Source organism: Sebastes fasciatus, chromosome 14 (assembly GCF_043250625.1).
Source record: "Sebastes fasciatus isolate fSebFas1 chromosome 14, fSebFas1.pri, whole genome shotgun sequence".
Classification (NCBI taxonomy): domain Eukaryota; kingdom Metazoa; phylum Chordata; class Actinopteri; order Perciformes; family Sebastidae; genus Sebastes; species Sebastes fasciatus.
In genome coordinates this window covers 7,483,852-7,507,086 of record NC_133808.1, presented here as the reverse complement: position 1 = coordinate 7,507,086, position 23,235 = coordinate 7,483,852, and the positions used below count along the sequence as shown (strand labels likewise).

General features: G+C 40.5%; 1 protein-coding gene across 4 annotated transcripts in view; it reads right to left on the bottom strand.

Moving 5' to 3' along the window:
• Positions 1–23,235, bottom strand: part of glsb (glutaminase b) — a 50,428-nt gene that overhangs the window by 18,465 nt on the left and 8,728 nt on the right. For all 4 annotated transcript variants that reach the window (XM_074658402.1, XM_074658403.1, XM_074658404.1 and 1 more), the window contains exons 2-14: positions 22,924–23,020; positions 22,024–22,145; positions 20,853–20,982; positions 19,173–19,252; positions 17,627–17,790; positions 14,773–14,831; positions 8,043–8,075; positions 6,565–6,623; positions 5,213–5,279; positions 4,774–4,824; positions 3,876–4,052; positions 2,566–2,697; positions 664–756 (exon numbers count right to left, since the gene is read on the bottom strand). In XM_074658402.1, coding sequence (XP_074514503.1) covers positions 664–756; positions 2,566–2,697; positions 3,876–4,052; positions 4,774–4,824; positions 5,213–5,279; positions 6,565–6,623; positions 8,043–8,075; positions 14,773–14,831; positions 17,627–17,790; positions 19,173–19,252; positions 20,853–20,982; positions 22,024–22,145; positions 22,924–23,020 — 1,264 coding nt within the window. The remainder of the gene's footprint in view (positions 1–663; positions 757–2,565; positions 2,698–3,875; positions 4,053–4,773; positions 4,825–5,212; positions 5,280–6,564; positions 6,624–8,042; positions 8,076–14,772; positions 14,832–17,626; positions 17,791–19,172; positions 19,253–20,852; positions 20,983–22,023; positions 22,146–22,923; positions 23,021–23,235) is intronic.

The window sequence follows — 23,235 nt, the reverse complement described above, 5'->3', positions numbered from 1 at the left end:
TGTAGTGCGTAATATGTGATTTCAGACGCAGTGATAACAGAATCACGGACGGAATCGTGGAATTGAGAAGCTGTAACACAGTTTCCATAGGGCGTATCAGTTACTGACAGTTTGGCTAGCTAACGTTAGCTTGTGATAGTTGGAAACGTGAGAGGCTGATCTCAGACCTGCTGTTTTCTTATGGTGCGTTCACGTTTTAATCAGCAGATGTCGCTGGTGAGCTTTTCCAACCATTATATCCGTTTCCAACGGAGCCGCCCCACTGTAACTGTAGTTCAAAAAAACATCTTAAAGATACGGCGAACCTGAGCTAGAAAGAAATGCTCAGTATGCCTGAAAACACCTGCAGCGATCTAGGCAAGAATTCAAAGAGAAACAGCGCACCCAAAGATAGAGGAGAAAAAGGGGTCAAGGGTTATCCTGTTTTGCTCTTTATCTGAAATCACATGCATTGTTTTTGCTTAAGGTGTACTGTATGTACAGTCATGGAGATCAGCGTGTTAGCCCACAGCTACAAAACAGCTGTTAAATCTGAGCTACAGTAACCTCAGCGCCACCAGCGTTCTTGGAGAGAAGGTGTTCTGGTCAGTGTGTTTGATGAGGGAATGATGGGTGCTGTTTTGGATGGTTTGTTCCTCACAACGTGATGCTGTGTGTCCTTACCCGCTGGTCCCCTCCTTCTCTGCGAGGGTCGTGCTTCTTGGCAAAGTGCCTCAGGTTGTCGTAGTTGTGGAAGTTGAAAAGCTCCACGAGGTCCTGGAATGAAAAGACACGTAGATACATCAGCAGGGTAAAAACATTGATTTACTCTGCACCATTGAATGTGACATTTCATTCTGATCACTGGAAGTTGTAAAGACAATGATTTCAGCAGTAAATACATTTTAAAAAAGCACATGGGAGGGGTGGGGGGTGGGATTGTTGCATGCAGTGTTTACTGAGATCTGGGTCTGGCCTCTAGGTAATCATTAATCAGCATCATAAATAGGTTCAGTCACTCTGAAAGAATGTCAGCCAAGTTGAATTAGTAACTCAAGGACCCTGTTGCACAATTTACTATTTGTTTTCATGAGGCATTTCTTGTGTTTGTGAATGTTTGTGTACAAAAAATTATTCCCTTGAAGCCCCATGAATACAAAATAAAATGTATCAAAATACCAATAAACTGCAGGGCTGAAGAAAACTAAGGATATTCATATTCTAAAGGACAATTACTTAAATCAGCAATTTCTATATGTGTATCTGTATACATATATATATATATATATACATATACATATACATATATATATATATATATATACATATATATACATATATATACATATATACATATATATACATATATATATATATACATACATATACATATATATATATATATATATACATATACATATATATACATATATATACATATATATATACATATACATATATATACATATATATACATATATATATATATATATATATATATATATACATACATACATATACATATATATATATACAGATACACTGTATACTGTGTGTATATATATATAAGGGCTGTCAATTGATTAAAATATTTATATTAATCGCATGATTGTTCATATTTAATCGCAATTAATCGCAAATGAATTACCTTAAAGGGAGATTTGTAAAGTATTTAATACCCTTATCAACATGGGAGTGGACAAATATGCTACTTTATGCAAATGCATGTATATATTTATTATTGTAAATCAATAAACAACACAAAACAATGACAAATATTGTCCAGAAACCCTCAGGTACTGCATTTAGCATAAAACATATGCTCAAATCATAACATGGCAAACTGCAGCCCAACAGCTGTCAGTGTGTCAGTGTGCTGACTTGACTATGACTTGCCCAAATTGTATGTGATTATCATAAAGTGGGCATGTCTGTAAAGGGGAGACTCGTGGGTATCAATAAAACCCTTTTTCATTCACATATCTTGAGATCAGATGTCAAGGGACCCCTTTGAAAATGGCAATGCCAGTTTTTCCTAATCAAAATTTAGCGCAAGTTGTGAGCAATGTTAAGCCTGCTTTGCGATAAGCTAGTATGACATGGTTGGTACCAATGGATTCCTTTGCATTAAAGAAATAAGTGGTGTTAAAACAAATTTGCGTAAACGCGTTATCACCTTAACTTTGACAGCCCTAACACATATATACAGTATATATATACACACACACACATATATATACATATATGTGTGTGTGTGTGTGTGTGTGTGTGTGTGTGTGTGTGTATGTGCGTGTATTAAGGTACTTGATGACTGCACTCAGTGACAATGTTAATTGAAATACAAAACACCCAAAATTACTTTTTGGCATACAATAATGCATACTTCATGTCAGCTACCATCATACATTTCTTCCTTCCAGCTCTTAAAAAACGTTGCTGGAATTTTTTTGAAGCCCTGGTATGTAAAAAAAAACACGACTACAAACTACTGGTGCAGGTATTTCTTGCTCTGGCTCTGAGTCAGTATGCTTAGTACACAACGCAGGCATGCAGTGATCTGCTCTTCTGTTGCCGGACATTACATACCGTGCAGAACTGTATTCCTCTGACTGAGTTGCCCAGCTTGTCTAGTGGAGGTGACCAACACATAATACCCATCACGTTGGGTACAACCAGCAGGATCCCCCCCGCAACTCCAGACTTGGCTGGCAGACCGACCTACAACAAGGGAGAACAGTTACATAACAGAAGATCAGCTGTGTGTCTCTGCAGTAGCAACATGGCAACAGCACGATGCTGAAAATGGAAAGTCAGCAAAGAACAAGTCGACACTTCAATAATTCATCAGTTAGAGAATTCTATTCGCTGTTCTGCCTGTGACATTATACAGAAGATTGTCTAAAATGTAAGTCTGGGGATTATTTAGATTTATCTTCCACTGAGCATTCCTGTTTGTTATTCGGTTTCAGATGAGCTCAGTATTTCTACTTGTCCTATATTTTCCATCAATTAAGAAGTGGAAATCGTTTCCAAAACCCCACTCACATGAACTCAAACAGAATATGCTAAAGGGCATGATCAACGAAGAGAAGATTTTCACTTCGGTGCTGTCAACTAACTGCTTCATGAGAAACTGAAAAATAACAGTTTTATATAATGTGTATAATGTGTAATCTTTCACATTGTTTCAGTATCGGGCAAAGAGACAGACTTAGTAGATGTGCAAGTACCATGACATTATTCGTATTACTTTTGAGTGGGGGGTCATTGTCTGTATATAAGAAGTGGATGTAGTCACCGTGACGCCACCCATGGGTTTGTGGACTGCCGTTTTGAAGCTTTGAGTTTGGCATTTTGGCCATCGCCATCTTTTTTTGACCATATTTGGACGAGAGGGTGGAGTGTTGAGGGATACGCATTGCTACGCCTCTGTCCCGATTGACAGGTCGCCCTGGCAGCGATTTGTCAATCATGAGGTAGCCACGCCCTAAAGCATCCCCTGCTTTATGGTCTGTTTGACTCTAAATGGGACCATAATTGAAGACCATGCTGTATTGAAGAAGACTAGAGATTGAGACTAGGGATGTTACGATATCAGAAATGTAGTATTCCAAAACCATAGTCCACAAACCAATGGATGATGTCACGGTGACTACGCCCACTTCTAGTCTATGACTTCTACACACTACTACAAGCTACTGTAACAGGGTGACAAAATGTTGTGGAGTATAAAAAGACAAAGATTAATGCATACAAATGTATCTCTCAGGCCAATCAACCAATTTTGCAGTTACAAAATGATTTAGGTGTTCACTTCACTGGTTTGACTCTTTCCCACTATAAAAACAAAAAAAGATGTCCTCTACTAAACTTGTGATCCGTGCCTATTTACTTACATGGAAAGCAAACTGTCCTGAGAAGTCGTACATGCCGCAGGAGTGCATCAGACTCAAGGTGTTCCTCACTGCCTCGGGGTTCAGCACGCGCTCACCCGTGATTGGGCAGATGCCGCCGTTAGCCAGGGTGGCTGCCATGACACTGGCGCTCTCGCAGGTCACTTCAATGGAACACAGCTGGAGGGTCACACACACACATGGACAACCTTTAACATTTCTCCCATCACAATTTTCTTCCGCTCTGCATAGCACAGCACGTCTCATGTCATGGAATCATGTCATGACCTTTCGTGGGCGGACAGGGGAGCAGAAATGAGAAAGTCAAGTGGGAAGATGAAAAGTACAGTGGTGGTAGAGGTGACAAAAAATGTGACAACTTAAATGAAAATGCTGCTTCCATTCAGGGCCCAATGAATGGTTTGATGAAAACTATGTGAATCATATGCGATGGCCCTCACAGCAAACTGTTTACATTTGATCTATTCTCTCAATAAAATCAGTAAAATAAGAAGAATGGTAATCATCCCTCCTTCGGAGTTTCAGACACTTGGAGAATCTACGACAAGGAGTACTGAAGCTGTTCTGGAGGCTCATGGTGGAACAACAACGCCTTAATAAGACACTTCATGTTGCTTTTTCCACCCATCTTTATATAGTGAAGAAGTTACGTGTAGCATACAGGGAAGTAAAGATGATGAAAAACGGAGAGAGTTTAACAGAAAGAAAGAGATACAGTATGTGGCTAAAAGTGGATCTAGCCAGGAGGATCTCTCAGGACCCTCAGGGTTGGAATCAATAGAGTAGGAAGAGCAGCAAAAGGCAGGAAAACAATATCTCTGCATACATTACAAATGAATAGTTGAAAACTGAAAAACAAACAAATCTCTGTTACACTCACTTGAAAGTAGAAGTCCAGTACAGATGTCATGTCTGTCCCCTCTGGGAAACACTGCAGAGGAAGGAGAGCACAAAGATGAACATTCATCAACTGCTGTACATTTCCATGTCCATTCATTTCCAGTTAAGGGAGAGACGGACATTTTTTAACTGTTAAGGAACCTCTGCTTTGGTGAAAGATAAGTACGTCTAATAAATGCGTATCAGAATCCAGCGTATTCTAAATAAGCAAATGTAAACTAAAAGGACAATTCTAAATAATATTAAATAATAATTTTTCATTGGGCCTCTGGCAGTAACTTACTCCCCTTCTTATTTTCATTTGGTTTTATCTTTACAGTTACTGCTTTTCTTTTTTTTGTAGGGCAGAGAAACATCAATAGAGAGACAGCGGAAAACAAAAAAGTCCGCAATGCCTTAGGAGTTATCCACGCTCAAACCTTTTTTTCTTTCAGGTAGTAGCCGATGGCAAAATTCCTGTCTCCTGACTCACGCTCCGACTGGAATCTGTCAAATGGAGAGCAGAGACCTCACATTACAAAGAGGAAGGAAATATTTGCACTGTGTGGGTGTGTGTGTGAGTGTGTGTGTTTGCACTCGTGTGTTGGAATTCCACCACCCCTCCCCTCATGTGTACAGTACAACCAGACCTCTCATGCCATCATGTGATAATGTTACTGCAACATGACACCCAGCACTTGGTCTTTTCCGGACACATTGTTAGCAGCATGCGGTGTCACCATGAATCATGCACATGCGAGTAACCTTTACAACACAAATGCCAATTCCAATCCTCATCGGTGATGAAGTCCATCAATACAACACGTAGCTCCTACTGTAAGAGTAATTAGGTCCAAAGTTTACTTTTTTGACCGATTTGCTAATTACAGTTGGAGATTACTAACTTGGTGAAATAAGGGTTCATTTCAACCAAATGAGTTGTGAGTGACGGTGAGTTTTATTTTGTTTCAGTTGCGTTTGAACGAAGTGTGTTTTACGATGCTCCGCCGCTTGAACAGCTAATATCCCAGCATATATATTCAAGAATAGATATTCGAATAGTTTGTACATATGTGTCTTTTTAGAACAAATATCCAAATGTCATATTTAGCCAATTTTGACAGCCCTAGATCTTAGATAGTGTGATAGAGGCTATGGAAACAGTTCTAGTTGAAGGTGAACTAAATAGGTACATATCAACTATGGCAACACACTGCTTTCTGTTGAGGTGTGCAGATTTTGTGACCGTGATAACAACCGTGCAAGATGTCAGGACACTTTATAGATGTGTAGTTGAGATCAAAATGAAGGTTGAGTTCGAAGATGGGCGTGATCCGAGCAACTGACAACTGGAGTAACAGACAACACCGGTGTGGGTGTGCATGGCCTTTTTAATTTCACATTTGGACAGTTTACAAGTGTTAGCAGTGAAAATACAAAACCTTGGATTGGATTCAACCGCGACAAGCCACGCGAGAGATTAGATTCACCAGTCGTTATTGTTTACGATGCTGTTGATACGTGTGGCATTTTGTTTTCGTGCTGCCACAGGTTCAGGTTCCAGATTTACTCTTTAAACCATCACTGAGCCAAATGGGTACTAGAGCACATTATGTAAGAGCTGATTAAAGACACCTGCTGGGACGTGACTGATAGTGGAGTGGTTAGAGGTTCAACATGCTTCAAAGTTTGAATCCATAGAGTGTAGCACGTTTTCTGCTATGTGTGGTCCCTGGGGTGAGTGAAGGAAGAGAACTTTGATAACATTAAATCTGGATTTAGAGGGACTTACGTGGCGTTGCTGAAACCCACATACTCGTTTCCTGCCATATTTTTCAGAAAGTTCATGACCTGGAGGGAAAGCAGAGAGAGAATGATCAACAGGGTATTAGGTGAATTGGTTGATGCCCGTCCATCATAAAAATAGCTGTGTCCCAATTCTGTACTACATACTAATTGTAAACAGTATGTACTAAACACAATGTGCCGCAGCATACTGATTTTGCGGTTAGTAGTTTTATACTAACAAGAAAATGATACAAGTGCCAGTAAACATCAATCAAATTGTGACGTTCGAGTGCCACTGTCAATTAAACTTAATTAAAAAAAATTAAACTTTACAAAGAGAGAACAAAATGTTTTATCAAAGATTTAATTCTCTTTTGTTTTCATGGATCTTCCTTGAGCTGTCTCACCATAATGTCTAAAGCTGCGTTCACTGATTTTTTGGCCCCTTGGGGAAATAATTTGTGAACACAACAGTGACATATTTTTAAGTTGATGGGGCGAACTTGTTAACAAACAGTTGCTTATTTACACATCCAGCAGTTACAGAGCAACATCAGCATTTGGAGTCGTGTTTCTGGCCACCTGAGGAATGTTAGCATAGTATTCTCTCTTTTAGCTCTGTTTTTGGTCTCTACCAACTCCTGAGAGAAATATCTGGCTCTTTAGCTGCTAAATGCTCCTCTATGTTTACCAGCTAGTCACTATGTATTTCTGCTTTTTGTTGCTGAGCAGATAGTGTACAGTGGATTTTTAGGGCTTTTTTTAGCAGGGGTGCCATGAGAGCGGTGAGAGTGAACCAAAACAGAAAAGTTGTGGTCTGGACAGCTAAACAATGAGAACTGTCTAGAAAGCTTCATAAAGCAGAGGGGAGCTGCAGAATCAGGTGGTGATTCTCTGTAGGTTCATATCTATTTTCACATTGTTTTCACAGTCATTTAATACATTGTTATCATGGAAATATCCATGAAATCGCAAAGCATTGCTGAAAATACAGAAGTATTAAAGCGCAAAGGCATTGCACTGCACTGCTGAAAACCTGGAAACTGAAATGTAAAACTGGAAGAGTTGGTTGCTGAACTGCCCTACCTAAAGAAGTGAAGTGCTGAAATACATTGCTGAAAAACCTGTTAGCTAAACTGTAATACTGTCAAAAGGTGGAAGTTGAAACTCATTAACTGAAAAGGCTGAAAGAAGAAATGCTTTGTACTTTAAAAGGCGGAAAAAAGTTGCATACAAGCATAAATGTCCTTAAAGAGCATACTGTTTTGACATTTGAATGGTTTCTTTAGCTGAAAGTCTCCGCAGAAGTAGCAGTTGATCGAAAAATGTACGGAAGAAATATAATTAAAAAGTCTGCAGAAGTAGTAGACTTTCAAAGTAGATCTGGTCATCTAGAAATAACCCTCGCAAGGAGACTCTTGAAAAGTTAACAGAATACTTTTGACTTCAATGTTTGACCCAGGTCTGACGTCTAATACTTACATAGTCAAATCTTTCTGCGTTGCTTGCACCTTGCTGAGGGGGGAGAACAAAGGAATAAGCAGTTAGTACAGTTCATTCATCAAGAGGTGTCGCAGAGGACAAGCACAACATTGTAAAAAAGATTGTACTAAAAATGATAATGCTGACAAATTAAAACTAAGGAATTAGAAAAGAGGTGAATACGATTTTTATTACAAACAAAATGTAAAAATCACATGAGCTTTGCCAAGAATTATACAAGTAGATACAAAAATAGTAATACGATTGGCTTGCTAATAGGTCACAAAGAGGGAAGTGTTTTTGAGTTGAAAGGGAGATTTAGTAGACATGTGCATTACCAGAGTTTAGCCAGATAAAGAAAAACATGTCTCGCTATGGCATCTCACTGATTACAAATAAGGGATTCAATATTATTTCTAAAATGTTATTATCTATATTAAGTATAAAGAGTAAAAAGTAACCCTGACCCTAAAGCAGCCCTGACTGTGTGTATGTTTCTACGTGAAGTACATGTGGGTGTATGCAGGCATGTTTGCATTATGGGTTACCATAATGCAGGTGTGTATATGTGTTTGAGGATGTGTGTCTACCATAGGTTACTATGTGTCATGTGCAAAGAGCCTGTCAGCCAAAACAGAAGGGCTGGGAACGAAGGAAGGAAGGGTCTTCCTAGGAGAATAGAATTCGCAGCTCGTAGCTCAGTGTACATTTATCAAGCTAGAAGCTCATTGATACTGCCTATTCCACCAAAGAAAACACGGCAAAAGAAAAATGGACAGTCGCATGCACATTTAAGGTACTATAGCATTAGTTAGAAATATAAAACAAAATTAAAAATACTGAACTATTCATGATTTGGATGGTGTGAAAACATTCTTAACTTTACATTTAAAAAGGCAAATGCTTCATGTGTGACTGACAGTACATTTTAAATTCGACACTTTACTGTGCAGAAGAAAAAGTAATTGACACTGATGGAGGTGTTAAAGAGTCACTAGATGGGGGGGGGGTTCTACAGAGCTGATTGGAGGAGAAAGAGAGAAGAGGAGGGATCGGGGGGTTTGGGAGAGTGCGAGGAGATAGATATGGAAAAGGAAGAAAAAATTACCAACGTCATTTGACCTGCAGCAGCAGTCATTATTTCCCACAGTTCCTAAGTCTGGAAAATATGCAACAACATACAAAAACAGCAACAACATGTAGCCTTCAAGCACCATGTAACAACAGTTTGGGGCATTCTGCCACGGCAACCATCCCATAGTTTTCCCCACCGAGGTTGGAGCTAACTGGGCAACCTGACGCTAACGGCTTGACATTTGTGCTTCATTATAGAAAAACAAAAACAACACATTGAGACACAATGGTGAGCGGATGGACACAGACACACATGATTGTCTCGTCAAATGTGAGGTGATGTCTTTGATGACTTGTGCAGTTTAACAGGTTTGCTGTGTGATGGAAGAGTAACCTGCACATCAAGCTATCAACACACTACAATGTGCACACCCTGCATCATGAATCAGTAGGGAACTGGTGGGAACCTGTTTGACATGGGTACTGCAGGCACAGCTACTGTAAGGAGGACCTCACTGGACTATGTGGCGTTTAAAAGGAGTAGATTTCCTGAAATAGATGATTTAAAAATACAGTGGATGTTCTTCTGCTTCATCTTAGCCCAGTATAGATCTGCTCACACCACTGCCAGCAGTGTTTACGAATTAGTTCAACATTTTATGCGCTTTCCTTTCGAGAGTGAGATGAGAAGATAAAGGACGTGTTAAGTTAGACTGAAGCAGGGGGAAACAGCTAGCTACAATAACACACCTAGCAGCACTAAAAGCTCACTAATTTACACATTATATTGCATTTCTTTAGAAGGAGCAATGTGCTGAAACTAGAGTTGGGTTGACTTCTGCTTTTGCCAGTCCGGTCCGGTGTATGAGCTTAAGCCGGTTGGCATATAAATGCCAACCGGCTGAACCGGCATTTGTCATTATGACACATTCTGGCTAGGGCTGTCAAAGTTAGCGTGATAATAACGCGTTGACGCAAATTCATTTTAACACCACTAATTTCATTAATGCAATCAATCTTTCGGAGGTTGTAGCAAGCTAAGTTTTAAAGCTAAAGGGAAGATACTGAAGAGACTCAAACGAAAGTAGAAACTAAGAAACAAGAAAACCTGAGGAATCCATTGGTACCAACCATGTCATACTAGCTTGTCACGAAGGAGGCTGAATAACGCTCCAAACTTACTCTAAATTTTGGCGAGGAAAAACTGGCATGGGCATTTTCAAAGGGTTCCCTTGACCTCTGACCTCAAGATATGTGAATGAAAATGGGTTCTATGGGTACCCACGAGTCTCCTCTTTACAGACATGCCCACTTTATGATAATCACATGCAGTTTGGGGCAAGTCATAGTCAAGTCAGCACACTGACACACTGACAGCTGTTGTTGCCTGTTGGGTTTGAGTTTGCCATGTTATGATTTGAGCATATTTTTTATGCAAAATGCAGTACCTGTGAGGGTTTATGGACAATATTAGTCTTTGTTTTGTGTTGTTATTGATTTCCAATCATAAATACATACATACATTTGCATAAAGCAAGCATATTTGCCCACTCCCATGTTGATACGAGTATTAAATACTTGACAAATCTCCCTTTAAGGTACATTTTGAACTGATAAAAAATGTGCGATTAATTTGCGATTAATCGCGATTAACTATTTTAATCGACTGACAGCCCTGGTTCTGGCAAATTAGAAAGTAGCTGACATCAGCAACCTGGGCCGATGGTGTCACGGCGCTAAATCCAGCGTGCACTGCATTAGTAATAAGCAATATGACAATGCGATTAACATATTCTATTTGTTTATAAACAGACTAACAGAGCCACTAGTGTCTGACAGACCGTGAGCCGAGGTCGGCAACATGAAGGAGATCTAATTTCAGTAGAGGAGGGAGGGGGCGGGAGATTTAGTCGATTATAGTACTTACACTACAGAAAGTAATAATTATCTATGCCTGCATAGATGTGAATGGCTTTTTGCACATGATGCAGTTAGCTTTGTCCTGCACACGTTTCATGAAAAATCATAAGAAAGAAACAAAAAAAGAGGAAGACTTTTCTAATGGCCCTTCACTGGAATATTCATTAGCCTCTTGCCCAACAAGCATACATGTTGCTGAGCAGCACTACGGAAAGGTCATTTGTAGTTTGCTTAATAATTAACTTAATGGAGCCAACTTCATAAACATGCCATTGTAAAATGGCTTACTGTGACAACTGTGTTGTCATATTTCTTTTAAATGCACAACAAAAAGGCATAATTTATACATCTGGGCCGTTATTGGGATTAAGAGAGTACAACCACTTGCTCCACTTATTTAAAGGTATAATATGCGTTAAGAATTAACGAAAAAACAATGTATAGACTGGTTCAAAAATAATCCTCCTCAATCATCACTTATGCCCCAATAGAAGTGTGTTGGTGTCTGTTTCTGCAGAGATCCTACAGCCCTGTGTGTGTGTATTTTCTCTTTTGTTATTATTTTTCTTTACTCTGGACGCTTCTGGGCGTCTGCAAACAGCCTTTAGGCCCCACGTGGGGGGTGTAACCCTCAGCCAATAACAGTGCACAGGGTGTGCAGCTCGTTCAGATCGTCAAATATTGCCACTTTGTCACGTTTCTCGGCTTCTGATACCGAGGGACAAGTCCCCCTTTACTCTGTTAGATACAAAGCGACCGTATTTCTCAGATGAGAACGGGTTGTGTTATGCGCATGTGTTCCAGTGATCCCCTGGTCCTCTCTGTGCTGTGAGTGCAGCTATGATCAGTGCGTGTCTGTAGCTTAACGAGGGCAGCGCTGACCCAAAGCCAGCAGACAGGAAGTCTGCATTCATTCAAAATCCGGCAACTCGGCACCTTCCCGCAGGGTTATGTGGAGTTGTGGGGAGTTGGTTGTGTGTGTATTTGTGTTTTAGAACGTAACCGCTGGGAAATAATCCGAACATAACATTTTATTTCTCTGACTCGCTGCTTTGTTCTCACTAACGCCGCTCTCTCTCTTCAGTCACTCTATAGCTCATGGTATAACGACAGCGAAATATTTAATCCCAAAAGTGCAACAATAGCAGATAAATGCCAATAACGTTGAAGGATTTCCCTGTCAACAGAAACTATCTGGTGAGGAATGTGAGGCTATATTTAAGATATTTAAGATTTAAATAGGGTTCTATTTGCAAGGTGATAATGGACAAGCACAGGTGAACAAACAATTTTAAAAAAGGGAATGGGATTTTAACAACATATGGACACTGAAAACACACAGGTCCCAGACCCTGAGACTTGTAACAGAGAGTACAAGAGGTCCAAAATCAAACAGGCCACATGCTTCAGCATGCTTCGTCATACATTGGGGATGGTTTTGGCAGTTTAATTACTCTGTGAAGGATTTCATTACGTTCCCTCTCTAGATTGCCTCCTCTCAAGTGAAACCCCCCCCCCTAATAATCACATCTCCAAGCTTTGGTGGCACATTGCTTCTTACAAACATCAATAAGAATGCAACAACAATGATTCATAGTATTAGTGAATACAAATTCAGTTCAAAGTCTAAGTGCTTGGGACAAAAGCTTGGCATAACATAAGGTCATCTTCAGAGAAGGCTACAGTCAAATACCAGTCTTTGACGTTGAGAATTTTGCACGTGTCAAAAATCCATAATTCACAAAATAAAGCAAAACAAAGCTCATTTCAAGATATTGAAACACGAAACACCTGCGATACAGTCTTGCAGCAGGTATTTATAGACGGCTCTTGTGGCAAAATAACGTTGCAGATATCTCTAATGTGTATCCTGTCTAGCTATTAGATGTTAAAATGGCTTGCCATAGGTATGTGTCTGTGTGAGTGCTTATAATTCACTGCTGGCACTAATTATGTAAAGAGAGCCTGGTAAGGTTAAAGAGTTAAAAATCAAACCTGATCACTAGCAGCTGTAAGGAGTTTAACACTGCCAATGTGAAACCCTGTGGACAAAATCTGGCATTTAAGCCAGGTTAAATCTCTCCTTTGTTATGAGTGAGCCTGTGAGCTGCAGCTCGTTTGATTTGATGGATGACGGACGATTCATTTCATCTGTCTTCACACGGAGTTACTCTGGTGACAGGATGGAGGAGCTGTGGCAGGTGAGGTATTATCTGACTTCCTATCTCTCTTCATGAGCTGGTTTGCGTGCCCCTGCATTTGACTAGCTCTCCATCCAGGTTATTTTCAGAAGGGACAATAACAGCGTGTGTGTGTGTGTCTGTGCTGTGGCTTGCTAAATGCCTTCAGGAAGGATTAGCACAAGTCTTAATCACCACAACAAGACACATGGCAGTGGACTTATGCTAGTGACCTAGAAATGATCCCAGTTGAGTCAAGAGTCATACATATCTGAACACACTGGGATGTCTGTGGTCTACTGAGTGGGTAAAAATACCACCAAACAACAGCTAAAAAAAACTGAGGCCTGGACTACGAAGCAAGTTCAACATACCCAACATACCCAGGGTATCTTCTCATTATCAGGCTTAACTAAACCTGACAAACGAAATCCCGCTAAGCGGTCCTACGACGGTGGTTATCAACTCGGTAAGTCAACCCGGGGTTTCTTAGTTTGGCTATGAATGCGTTCACATGGTGTTTGCAGCATCTGACCAATCGCAAACATGGACAAGCCTAGTGTCAGCAAAACGGCACATTTTACAAACCAAGAGCGAACTGTAATATTAGACAAATATGAAGAGGTTAAACACATAATCCAGACTAATAGTAACACAGTTGATGCTGCCAAATTCAGGAAGGACAGCTGGCAAAAGAAAAATTACAGATTACCCTGTGTAAATTAACAAATTTATTAATTTAACGGAATACTCAAAAGGCAGATATAGTCGTCTTGATGGGGCAGTGATATTATAAAAAGCTTTCAGAGTATACTGGATGACTAGATTGCATTTACCACATTATGGCATTTAACAAAGTTGTGGCGTGTATGAGTATTTCAGCCTTCTTTCAGCTGCGTCCCCGTCTCCGGCGGTGTGAAACTGACTAGAGAGCAAGTCAAAAAATAAATAGAAAAACATTATTCAAAGCGGTGCGCACCCACAGCATACAGCCAGCTGTCCTTCCTGCATTTGTCAGTTTAAACTGTGTTGATTGTAACCTGGATTGTTCATCTTTGTGTAATATTATCATACGATCTGCACACCGAGCTCTGATTGGTCAGTAGGCGGTGCTTTTATACCAGTTGATCTCTTATCTGGAACATAACCTGCTCCGGAGCCGGTTAGGTGTTCAGCACAAGTTACCATGGAAGTGAACTACCGTCATAGGACGGGAAACCCTGAAGGGTTAACCCTGAAGTTACCTCGCTAACCCCAAATCTTGCTTTGTAGTACAGACCTCTGGTCTTTCATGTGTGGACAGACAGGGTTTTAAATCGGAAAAATACGGAGTGGGATTCATTGTGTTCAAACTAATGTAGGTTAATTAGGCCATTGTTAAACAGTCTCATCTTATCTGCTACAAATATTTATAACCTTCATTTTATTTACCTGATAAAGCAGCTCACTGATACCAACCATGCAGGAATTGTCTTGCTAAGGTTTCAGTGGAAATGACACACAGACAGGACATAAAAACACACATGAAGGAGGGGAAAAAGTGTCACTGCTCTTACCTTTATCAGTGATGTACAAACAATAGCGCCAGCATTCACCATGGGGTTGTGGGGCTTATCTGCAAAACAGCGAGAGCCCAGTTAGAGGATCAAAGTGTAAACACTCGGTCGTGTCTGAGAGCTCTGTATATAGACACATCAAACAAGGAGAAGCAAATACATGTAGAGCACACATTGACTCAAGATACTACAGATTAAAAATAAGCATATGTATAAAATAGCAGCAGAATGTCTTTAACGTATTGCTTTGTTTTGAAGAGTTGCATGGCACGTAACCAAGAGTTTATTTTCAGAAGACTGTAGGTTTTGGCACGGACAGAGCTTGGCAAGCTGACAAAGTCAATAGCTCTGTTATGCTGTGTCATAAGCTGAGCTGAGCTGACCTTTGTACCACACCCACAAAACTGACTCTCAGAAGACGGTGCTAAAATGCAAATCCTGGTGGGAACAATGCACTTCAATTAAGGCTGTCAAAGTTAACACGATAATAACGCGTTGATGCAAATTTGCTTTAACGCCACTAATTTCTTTAATGCATTAACGCAACTTGTGATTTTTAGGTTGTAGTGGGCTCAGCTTTAAAGCTAGAGAAGATACTGGTATCATATAAAACTAGAAAAACCTAAGGAATCCATTGGTACCAATCATGTCATACTAGCTCGTCACAAAGGAGGTTAAATAATGTTCCAAACTTGAGCTAAATTTTGGGCGAGGAAAAACTGACATGGCCATTTAGAAAGGGGTCCTTTGACCTTTGACCTCAAGATATGTGAATGAAAAGGGGTTCTATGTGTACCCACGAGTCTCCCCTTTACAGACATGCCCACTTTATGATAATCACATGCAGTTTGGGGCAAGTCATAGTCAAGTCAGCACACTGACACACTGACAGCTGTTGTTGCCTGTTGGGCTGCAGTTTGCCATGTTATGATTTGAGCATATTTTTTATGCTAAATGCAGTACCTGTGAGGGTTTCTGGACAATATTTGTCATTGTTTTGTGTAATTAATTGATTTCCATAAATAAATATATACATACATATCCATAAAGCAAGCATATTTGTCCACTCCCATGTTGACAAGAGTATTAAATGACAAATCTCCCTTTAAGTTACATTTTGAACAGATAAAAAATGTGAGATTAATTTGCAATTAACTATTTTAATTGATTGACAGCCCTAATTACAATAAATCAAAACAACTTATTGCAGTTCTTATGGCCATGCAGGAGTATCGTGTTTCAAATGTAAATGGTAAATGGACTTGCATTTATATAGCGTTTTCTAGTCTTCCGACCACTCAAAGATCTTTACACTACATGTCAGCATTCACCTGTTCACACACACATTCACACACTGATGGCAGAGGCTGCTATACAAGGTGCCAACTTTGCCCACCAGGATCTAATCTAAATACTCATTCACACACCGATGGCTATGCCTTCGGGAGCAATTTGGGGTCAAGTGTCTTGCTCAAGGACACATCGACACATAGGAGCCGGGCTCAAACCACCGACCTTCCGATTGTTGGACGAGCTGCTCTACCCTCTGAGCCACAGTCGCCCAAATGGATGGTTGGCAGCACTGTGTCAAAAGTAATCGACTACTGTTGACAAAGACATTTATTTTCATCTACAGAATATGTTTTTAATAGGGCTGCCCCCTCTTAGTTGATTAGTTCACTAAACGGTCGTTTTGGTCTTAGTCGACTAATTTCTTTAGTCGATCGGTAATTGTTATGCTTTTTTCAGGCTGAATGACTAATTTCTAAGAAACTTATGTGCACGTCTCTGGTAAACACAAGATGGTGCATTTGTGGAGAAACTCAGTTTCACAGATCTGTCGATGAAATCAACTCATGGATTAGTCGACACACCGACAGCGGCTTTCTACATACAGTTTGCCTTTCATGATGGCTGTGTGGCTGCTCTAACCTGATGACATGTGTGCCGAAATACACAACCCTAGTTTTTATTGTCAAAACTAGGATATAGTGAGTCTTGCTGTCCTGAAGTCCTGTTGTCAGCTGGTTATCATGTGACTTCTGACATATTTGCCTACAGGAGAGTTCAACCGTGGGAGTGTGCTCTCTCTTCCTCTTTACTTCTAGTAATGCTGGACAGATCCAACGCCCAGCTGAGAAGAAGCCTTCATCCCTCAAATCTCTAAAAGAGTTCAAGTGCAAAACTTGCATTTCCTCACTGGTGTGCGATGCCCTTAAACAGCACAACAACGCCGTGGCTATCCTGGTAGAAGATAGGCTAAATTCCCACGCACAATACGACGACAAGATGGATGCAGTTTAAGTACCAGCCTGGGGATTTCCTCTGACAAAGAAACCACAACTTTCACTATGACAACTATAACAAATAATAATGAATATTATTCATCCCACTTATGCAACGTTCACAGTTCATGTGTTGGGTAGCCACTCATCGGCTCAGTTTAACCCAAATAGAAAATTCAATAGAAAATCAAAAGAAGTATTTAATCTAGAGCTGCAATGATTAATCGATTAGTCGTCAACTATTGAATAAATCGCCAATTGTTTTGATAATCGATTAATTAATTTGAGTATTTTTTAAGAAAAAGAAAGTTAATTTTCTGATTCCAGATTCTTAAATGTGACATTTTTCACCATTTTATAGACCAAACACACTTTCTGCTCAACACTTTCAATACTGACACTATTATTCTGCAAAAATAGGAAACACTAACTTCCTAAACACAGTCAGAGCCCTCCATAGGACACTCCGCAACATTCTGAGGAGGAACAATAGTGTGTACGGACCGATAAGCTCACAGACAAAAGAATACACCATAAACATAAGGAAGGACGAGATGAAAAAGACTCACCATCTTCATCCAGGAAGAGCTTGTTAAAGCGCAGGCCACTGGGCTCCTTCCCAATGAAACTGTGCACATACTCTGTGCTGTGGTCGTGGACAGCGACAGCGTACTTCAGAGGCTTCACGCAGGACTGCAGACAGAAGGGGACCTTGGTGTCTCCGACTGTGTGTCTACAAAAGACAAAAAGACAGCAACTCACAATGTCAGTGATTAGAAACAGCACAGAGTGAGAAACATGAACAGACTACAACATGAAAGAGATGTGAAAAAAGTAAATGCTTATATAAGAAGACGCCAGTTCATAGAATAATGTGGGTGTTCAGGGAAAACCATCAACTTCAATGACAGAGCGGTTACGGCATGATAACACAATCACACTATCAGTTCGGTACCATGTTATCTTTACGACTTCCTCTCTTACACAAACATAGCAAATATATACACACCTTTGGAATTTTACAACCGCCTATCAGAGAACAAGCTGTTCAAAACACCGGCTGACATCATTATACTACACTGTGAAATGTCTCCTTGTGTTAGTTTTGTCTTTACTGGGAAATACAAGGGGAAACCCCAACACCTGTACATTTATAACGCACTGTCCTGCAAGAAATCAAAACATAAAGTTTAATCAACGCTTCTTTGAAACATATATTGAGCATTGTAAGCTTCACAAAATGTGTTTATTACACTACATTTAATATGGAATTCAAGTGCTCTGAGAGAAAACTAGACTTCTGCACCTCCTCATGGCTATGTTTTCAAGCTTTAAAAAATCTGAGTTAATTTCAAAGAGCGAGCGTTCCTATTGGCTGTGCTCCAGCTGGTGGGCGGTGCTTGGTATTTCTTCAACTGATCTCAACATGGCTGCCGGGTCACAAACTTTGTTTACACTCAATTGGCATGGAATCAGCTGATCAGAATAAGCTGCTTAGCGGTCAAACGTTTGGGTAATATTAATAACCTTGTTATAACGTTAACATTACTAAACGTTACCTTTGAGCTATGTTAGCATAGATAACATTAAAACAATGTCTGTTTAGCCAACAGATCAATGCTGTTGAGCTAGCAATCAGCAATAACTTTGACTTAGATCTCAGCTGGTCCGTTGCTTGGTAGCTAACGGTAAAGTTACCTAGTTCACTAACTTTTTGTAGTTTTAGTTGACCCATGAGTAAAAAAATAAATCCCTAATCTATTTTGTACTGACGTGTGGAAAGTGATACCAGCCTCCCTGGTCTCTTTGGTCCTTTTGGTGAAGCAATAAGGTGCTGAACAGCTGATAACCAGTTGCTGCCCATAGTTGGCAATTGTAAACAATACCCAGGTAAGATGGTGGACGATTATCCCATTAGTTATGATGTAATGTCGAATCTACTGTTTTATATCTATGACTGACACCCCAGGATGCCATCGTAATTATAATATTATACAGGAATGCAAACAGCACAGAGTTGCCATTCTAATGTTAACTGAGAAACATCACACAAACACTTAAAAACATCACAGCATCCCTTTTAATACTTGGTCCTGCTCATGACTCGTGTCTCACCTCTGTCCGTCAACTGTGCAAAGGGAGACGGCCCACAGGTCAGGGCTGAATTTGGCCAGCTGAGGAATATAGTCTGCAACCTGAAAGAGAGGAAAGGCAGCTGAAAGAGTGTCGGCGCAGCAGCGGTTCACTTTACACCGCTGACGTCTGCTGAGGCTCAGGTTTCAGTGGAAAGCTAACACCGCTGGCACTACACGATAACAACTGAAAGGTCAGATCCTCATCCGTTGACCAGAGAGGACAAAATCCACCCTCAGACACTTTAGGACAAAGGGCTTTATTTACTTAGTGCTATTTATCTCCTTCCACTGCCACTATTACAGAAAGTAATTTCCCGCATTTCCCACGATGCCTTTCGACAACCCCCAGAGATGTGTTTCTTTGCTTCAGTACATCCACACTAAGGCGTGGCTCAGCCCACCTGTAGCATCACTTTCACTTTGAATCGCTTTGTCCGCTCGCCATTTCGCCTTGCGATATTTGCGTTGTTTTTTTTGGAGCTGTGTCCTCCATTTTCGTAGCTTACTCTTGGATATGTATTTGACCTGCATGGGAGCTACACACCCATTGCCCAAAGGCTGTCATTTTGGCCATTGCCATCTTGGTTTTTGGCCGTCGCCTTCTTGTTTTTTTGCAACCAGGAGTGACACGAGAGGGTGGAGCTAAGTACAACCGAACGCTGAATAAGACATTTTTAGGCGACCAAAATGGTTATAATTAACTTTCATGAACTGAAAACACACTGTGAGAGGGTTAAAGTTCTACGACGAAAACACGGACAACTCCCACACCGGACAACGCCATGGTAGCGACCTGTCAATCACAAGGTAGCCCCACCCTAAAGCATCCCCTGCTTTATGGTCTATTTGACTCTAAATGGGACCATAATTTACTAAATGAAGAAGAAGACTTGAAACAAGCGATTGAGACCGTAGCTCATGTTTACAATGTTTACTGAGGTAATAAATCAATCGCGGCAGACGCATAAATTAAAACATTGATGATGGATGCATTCCATTAATTGTACGAGTAAGCCAAGTAACTGGCTCACCTAAATGGAACACAGCAATCATTAATTAATGTTATTAATTCCACCTGTGTTTTTCCTTCTTTGACGAGTCAAAATGTCTGCCGTGAAAAGGGCCTCTTCTTCTGAGAACACAAACCCTTCCGTTGGCCTCAGGAGCGTGACCACCATGTACTGCCTCCACTACACGTGGAGTCACCAGATGCTTTTCTGGGAATCATCACCATGATTTCTCTAGTCTCACAATTTTGCTGCTCTCCGTTTTTTAAATGTCTCAGTATTTCTGTAGCTAGAACCGAAAATGACTCGACACAACACACAGAAACCTGCTGCCCAAGACAATCCTGGGCCGATGTGTGAAAGTGGCAGCTAGCTCACTGCTACTGGGAACACCACTATTTTACATGTCCTCGGGTGGATTTTTCCTTCAGGCGTAAGATGGCAGTGTGCAAATACAGTGGTTTTCAATCAGATCCGAGTGCTGCTGGATGTGCAATCAAGGGCTGATGTACACCTTCGATACCAGCTGAATGCAGACTGAAACCAGGCTGTTAGAACACACTGATGGTGATGAATCTGTATGGGCTGAATCAATAATGATGATGCCCTGTGAGAAACAAAACAAAAAAAGAATCATGGATCTAAGGACACACCTGTCCTCCAGTGAGGGTTTTGGCACTCTCATATAGCTCATCAATATGGGAGGTGAAGGACTGGAAGTCTGGGATGACGAACTTCTTGCGGAAGGCCTGAGTGAGCAGGACAATGTTGCTCTGGACACACCTGATGAATAAACCACAGATAGCATGCTAAAACACTGCGACTGCATGCAACTGGAGAAAAAGTTTGTCAACCAAGTCTGCAACCCTGAAGTGTGACAAACTTCTATGAATGTTAATAAAAAGTGGCTGATGAAGAGGCTTCATCATAACATGTTGATCGGCTGATTTTTTATCCATATGGCGTGATCCAACAAACTTCACTCATAGTGAAACTAAATAGCTTAACATCCTGTAGATAAACACCTATTGACTTTTACTTTCATTATGAAGAAAGACATGAAGTTGGGTTTTTTCCACTGAGTGCAATCTGGAGTTTTCTTTGACCAAATGTCTAGTAGCTACTGAAAAACCCCACATCTAAGCGCATTTTGCTATTCTATTGACATCCAGTTGTAGTGGTTGTCTCTTTTTTCCCACCAAGACTCCAGGTTGACATAAACCAAGTACATCTTCCTGTAAGAGTTAGAGGGGTGAAGAGAGCTAGGACCATACAAAGTGGAGTTCGTGGAGTACAGTAACTCTGTTATTATGACAGAAAGCACTTCATGTCATGTGTGTGCAGATGCATTACATTACAGTATTAGAAACATTGGTGTCTAACATATAATTCAATGATCTTGTTGAAAATATATAATAACAAACCACCAATAATGGCAGTGATGCATAACCTTACATCACATCTCCTGATGTAATTCTTACTGCGTTAGTAGAAGGATCTCATGCATAGCATCTCATTTTATTGAAATGGAAGTGTGCAACTCAAACAAAACAGAACTGCTGCCTAAATGCTTTTTGATGGATACATTTTTGCAAGATGCAAATTGAAACAATTAGGCATGTTTGAATTTGCTCATTAGAAAACATGGTCATCAAAATGTATAAAAAGCTTTTTGAGGCTGAAGAGAGTAAAAGCTTCTTGATTAAAAAAAAAAAGTGCCACTATGGTGGGTGTACATGATGGAGATAAAACACCCAGACACGACACGACACGACACGACACGACACGACACGACACGACACGACACGACACGACACGCCTTACTTCTTGAATAGGTGCCTGTCCAGCGTAACGCCATCTGATGTGTTCCGTAGAGTTTCTTTGAGGGTGTCCATGCATTCCTTCAGTCTGGGATCTCCTGTGCGAAGCCCAGTGGCTTTGAGTGCCTAAAATAGAGCAGTTAGAAACACCTCTGAATAGAAACAATGTAAAGGAAACAATCCAAAGTGAAGAGACAACTTGTGTGTTAATGCACTCGTCAATACTGTGACATTAGCAGCGATTAGGGCTGTCAAAGTTGCCCAAAATTGACGTTTGAGTATTTGTTCTAAAAAAAACATATGGGTTCGAACTATTCAAATATCTATTTTCCCACCCCTTAGCTAAATAAATGACAAACATCGGCCAAAAGAAACAACCGGCGATGTACTCAGCCAATCGTCCATAGCCGATATATTCGTCCAACACCTAAATAAGGTGGCAGCTGGCTGGAGGGAGATCGCCCTAAAAGTCATTTCCAGTAAATATCACATTATAAAACATGTGTTTTCTGTTTAAAAAGTACACGCGTCAGAAGACAGCCAGAACTACTCAGCCATCTATTAAGTTGTTACGTCTCCAGTCTGATCTTGAGTGCACAGCTGATAGGTACATGGTTTGTTTACATGACGTAACGTAACGCTTGCTGTTAGGACACGGTGTCTCTCTCTCTGCGGCCGAGTTTAGTTATATAGTTATACAGTTTAATTTTCAGTTAATGAAAGTGACGTTGTGTTATTCCCGTCATGCGGTGCATTCAGTGCGCACGAGGCAGGTAGTTCTGCTTTTTTTTTTTACAATCGAATTGTATTTCGATTTTACTATTCGAATATGTATTTGAATTTAGAATACTCATTGACAGCCCTAGCACCGACCATCACGCTGACCTGAATGTGAAGGACTTACTGTGAGAAATTTATGAGCAGGAATCGTCTCTTGACCTTCTGCAACTGTGTAGAAGAGCAAGTCCTCCAAACTGGGGAGAATGCCAGCATTTCTTCTCCTAGGGTGGGAAGTGGTGGATAGACACAAACACACACATGTATAAGACAGAGGACTTGAAGTAATGTGAAAGTACTCAAAAAACACAAAACAGTGCGGGGGTCAACTCTGGGACGAGCAGCAACGCAAAGAAAAAAACATACACACAATTGTTGTTATGTAAATTTAAGTAAATACAGTTCCACTGCAGTGAAGGCATGGTTGACATGCAACAGG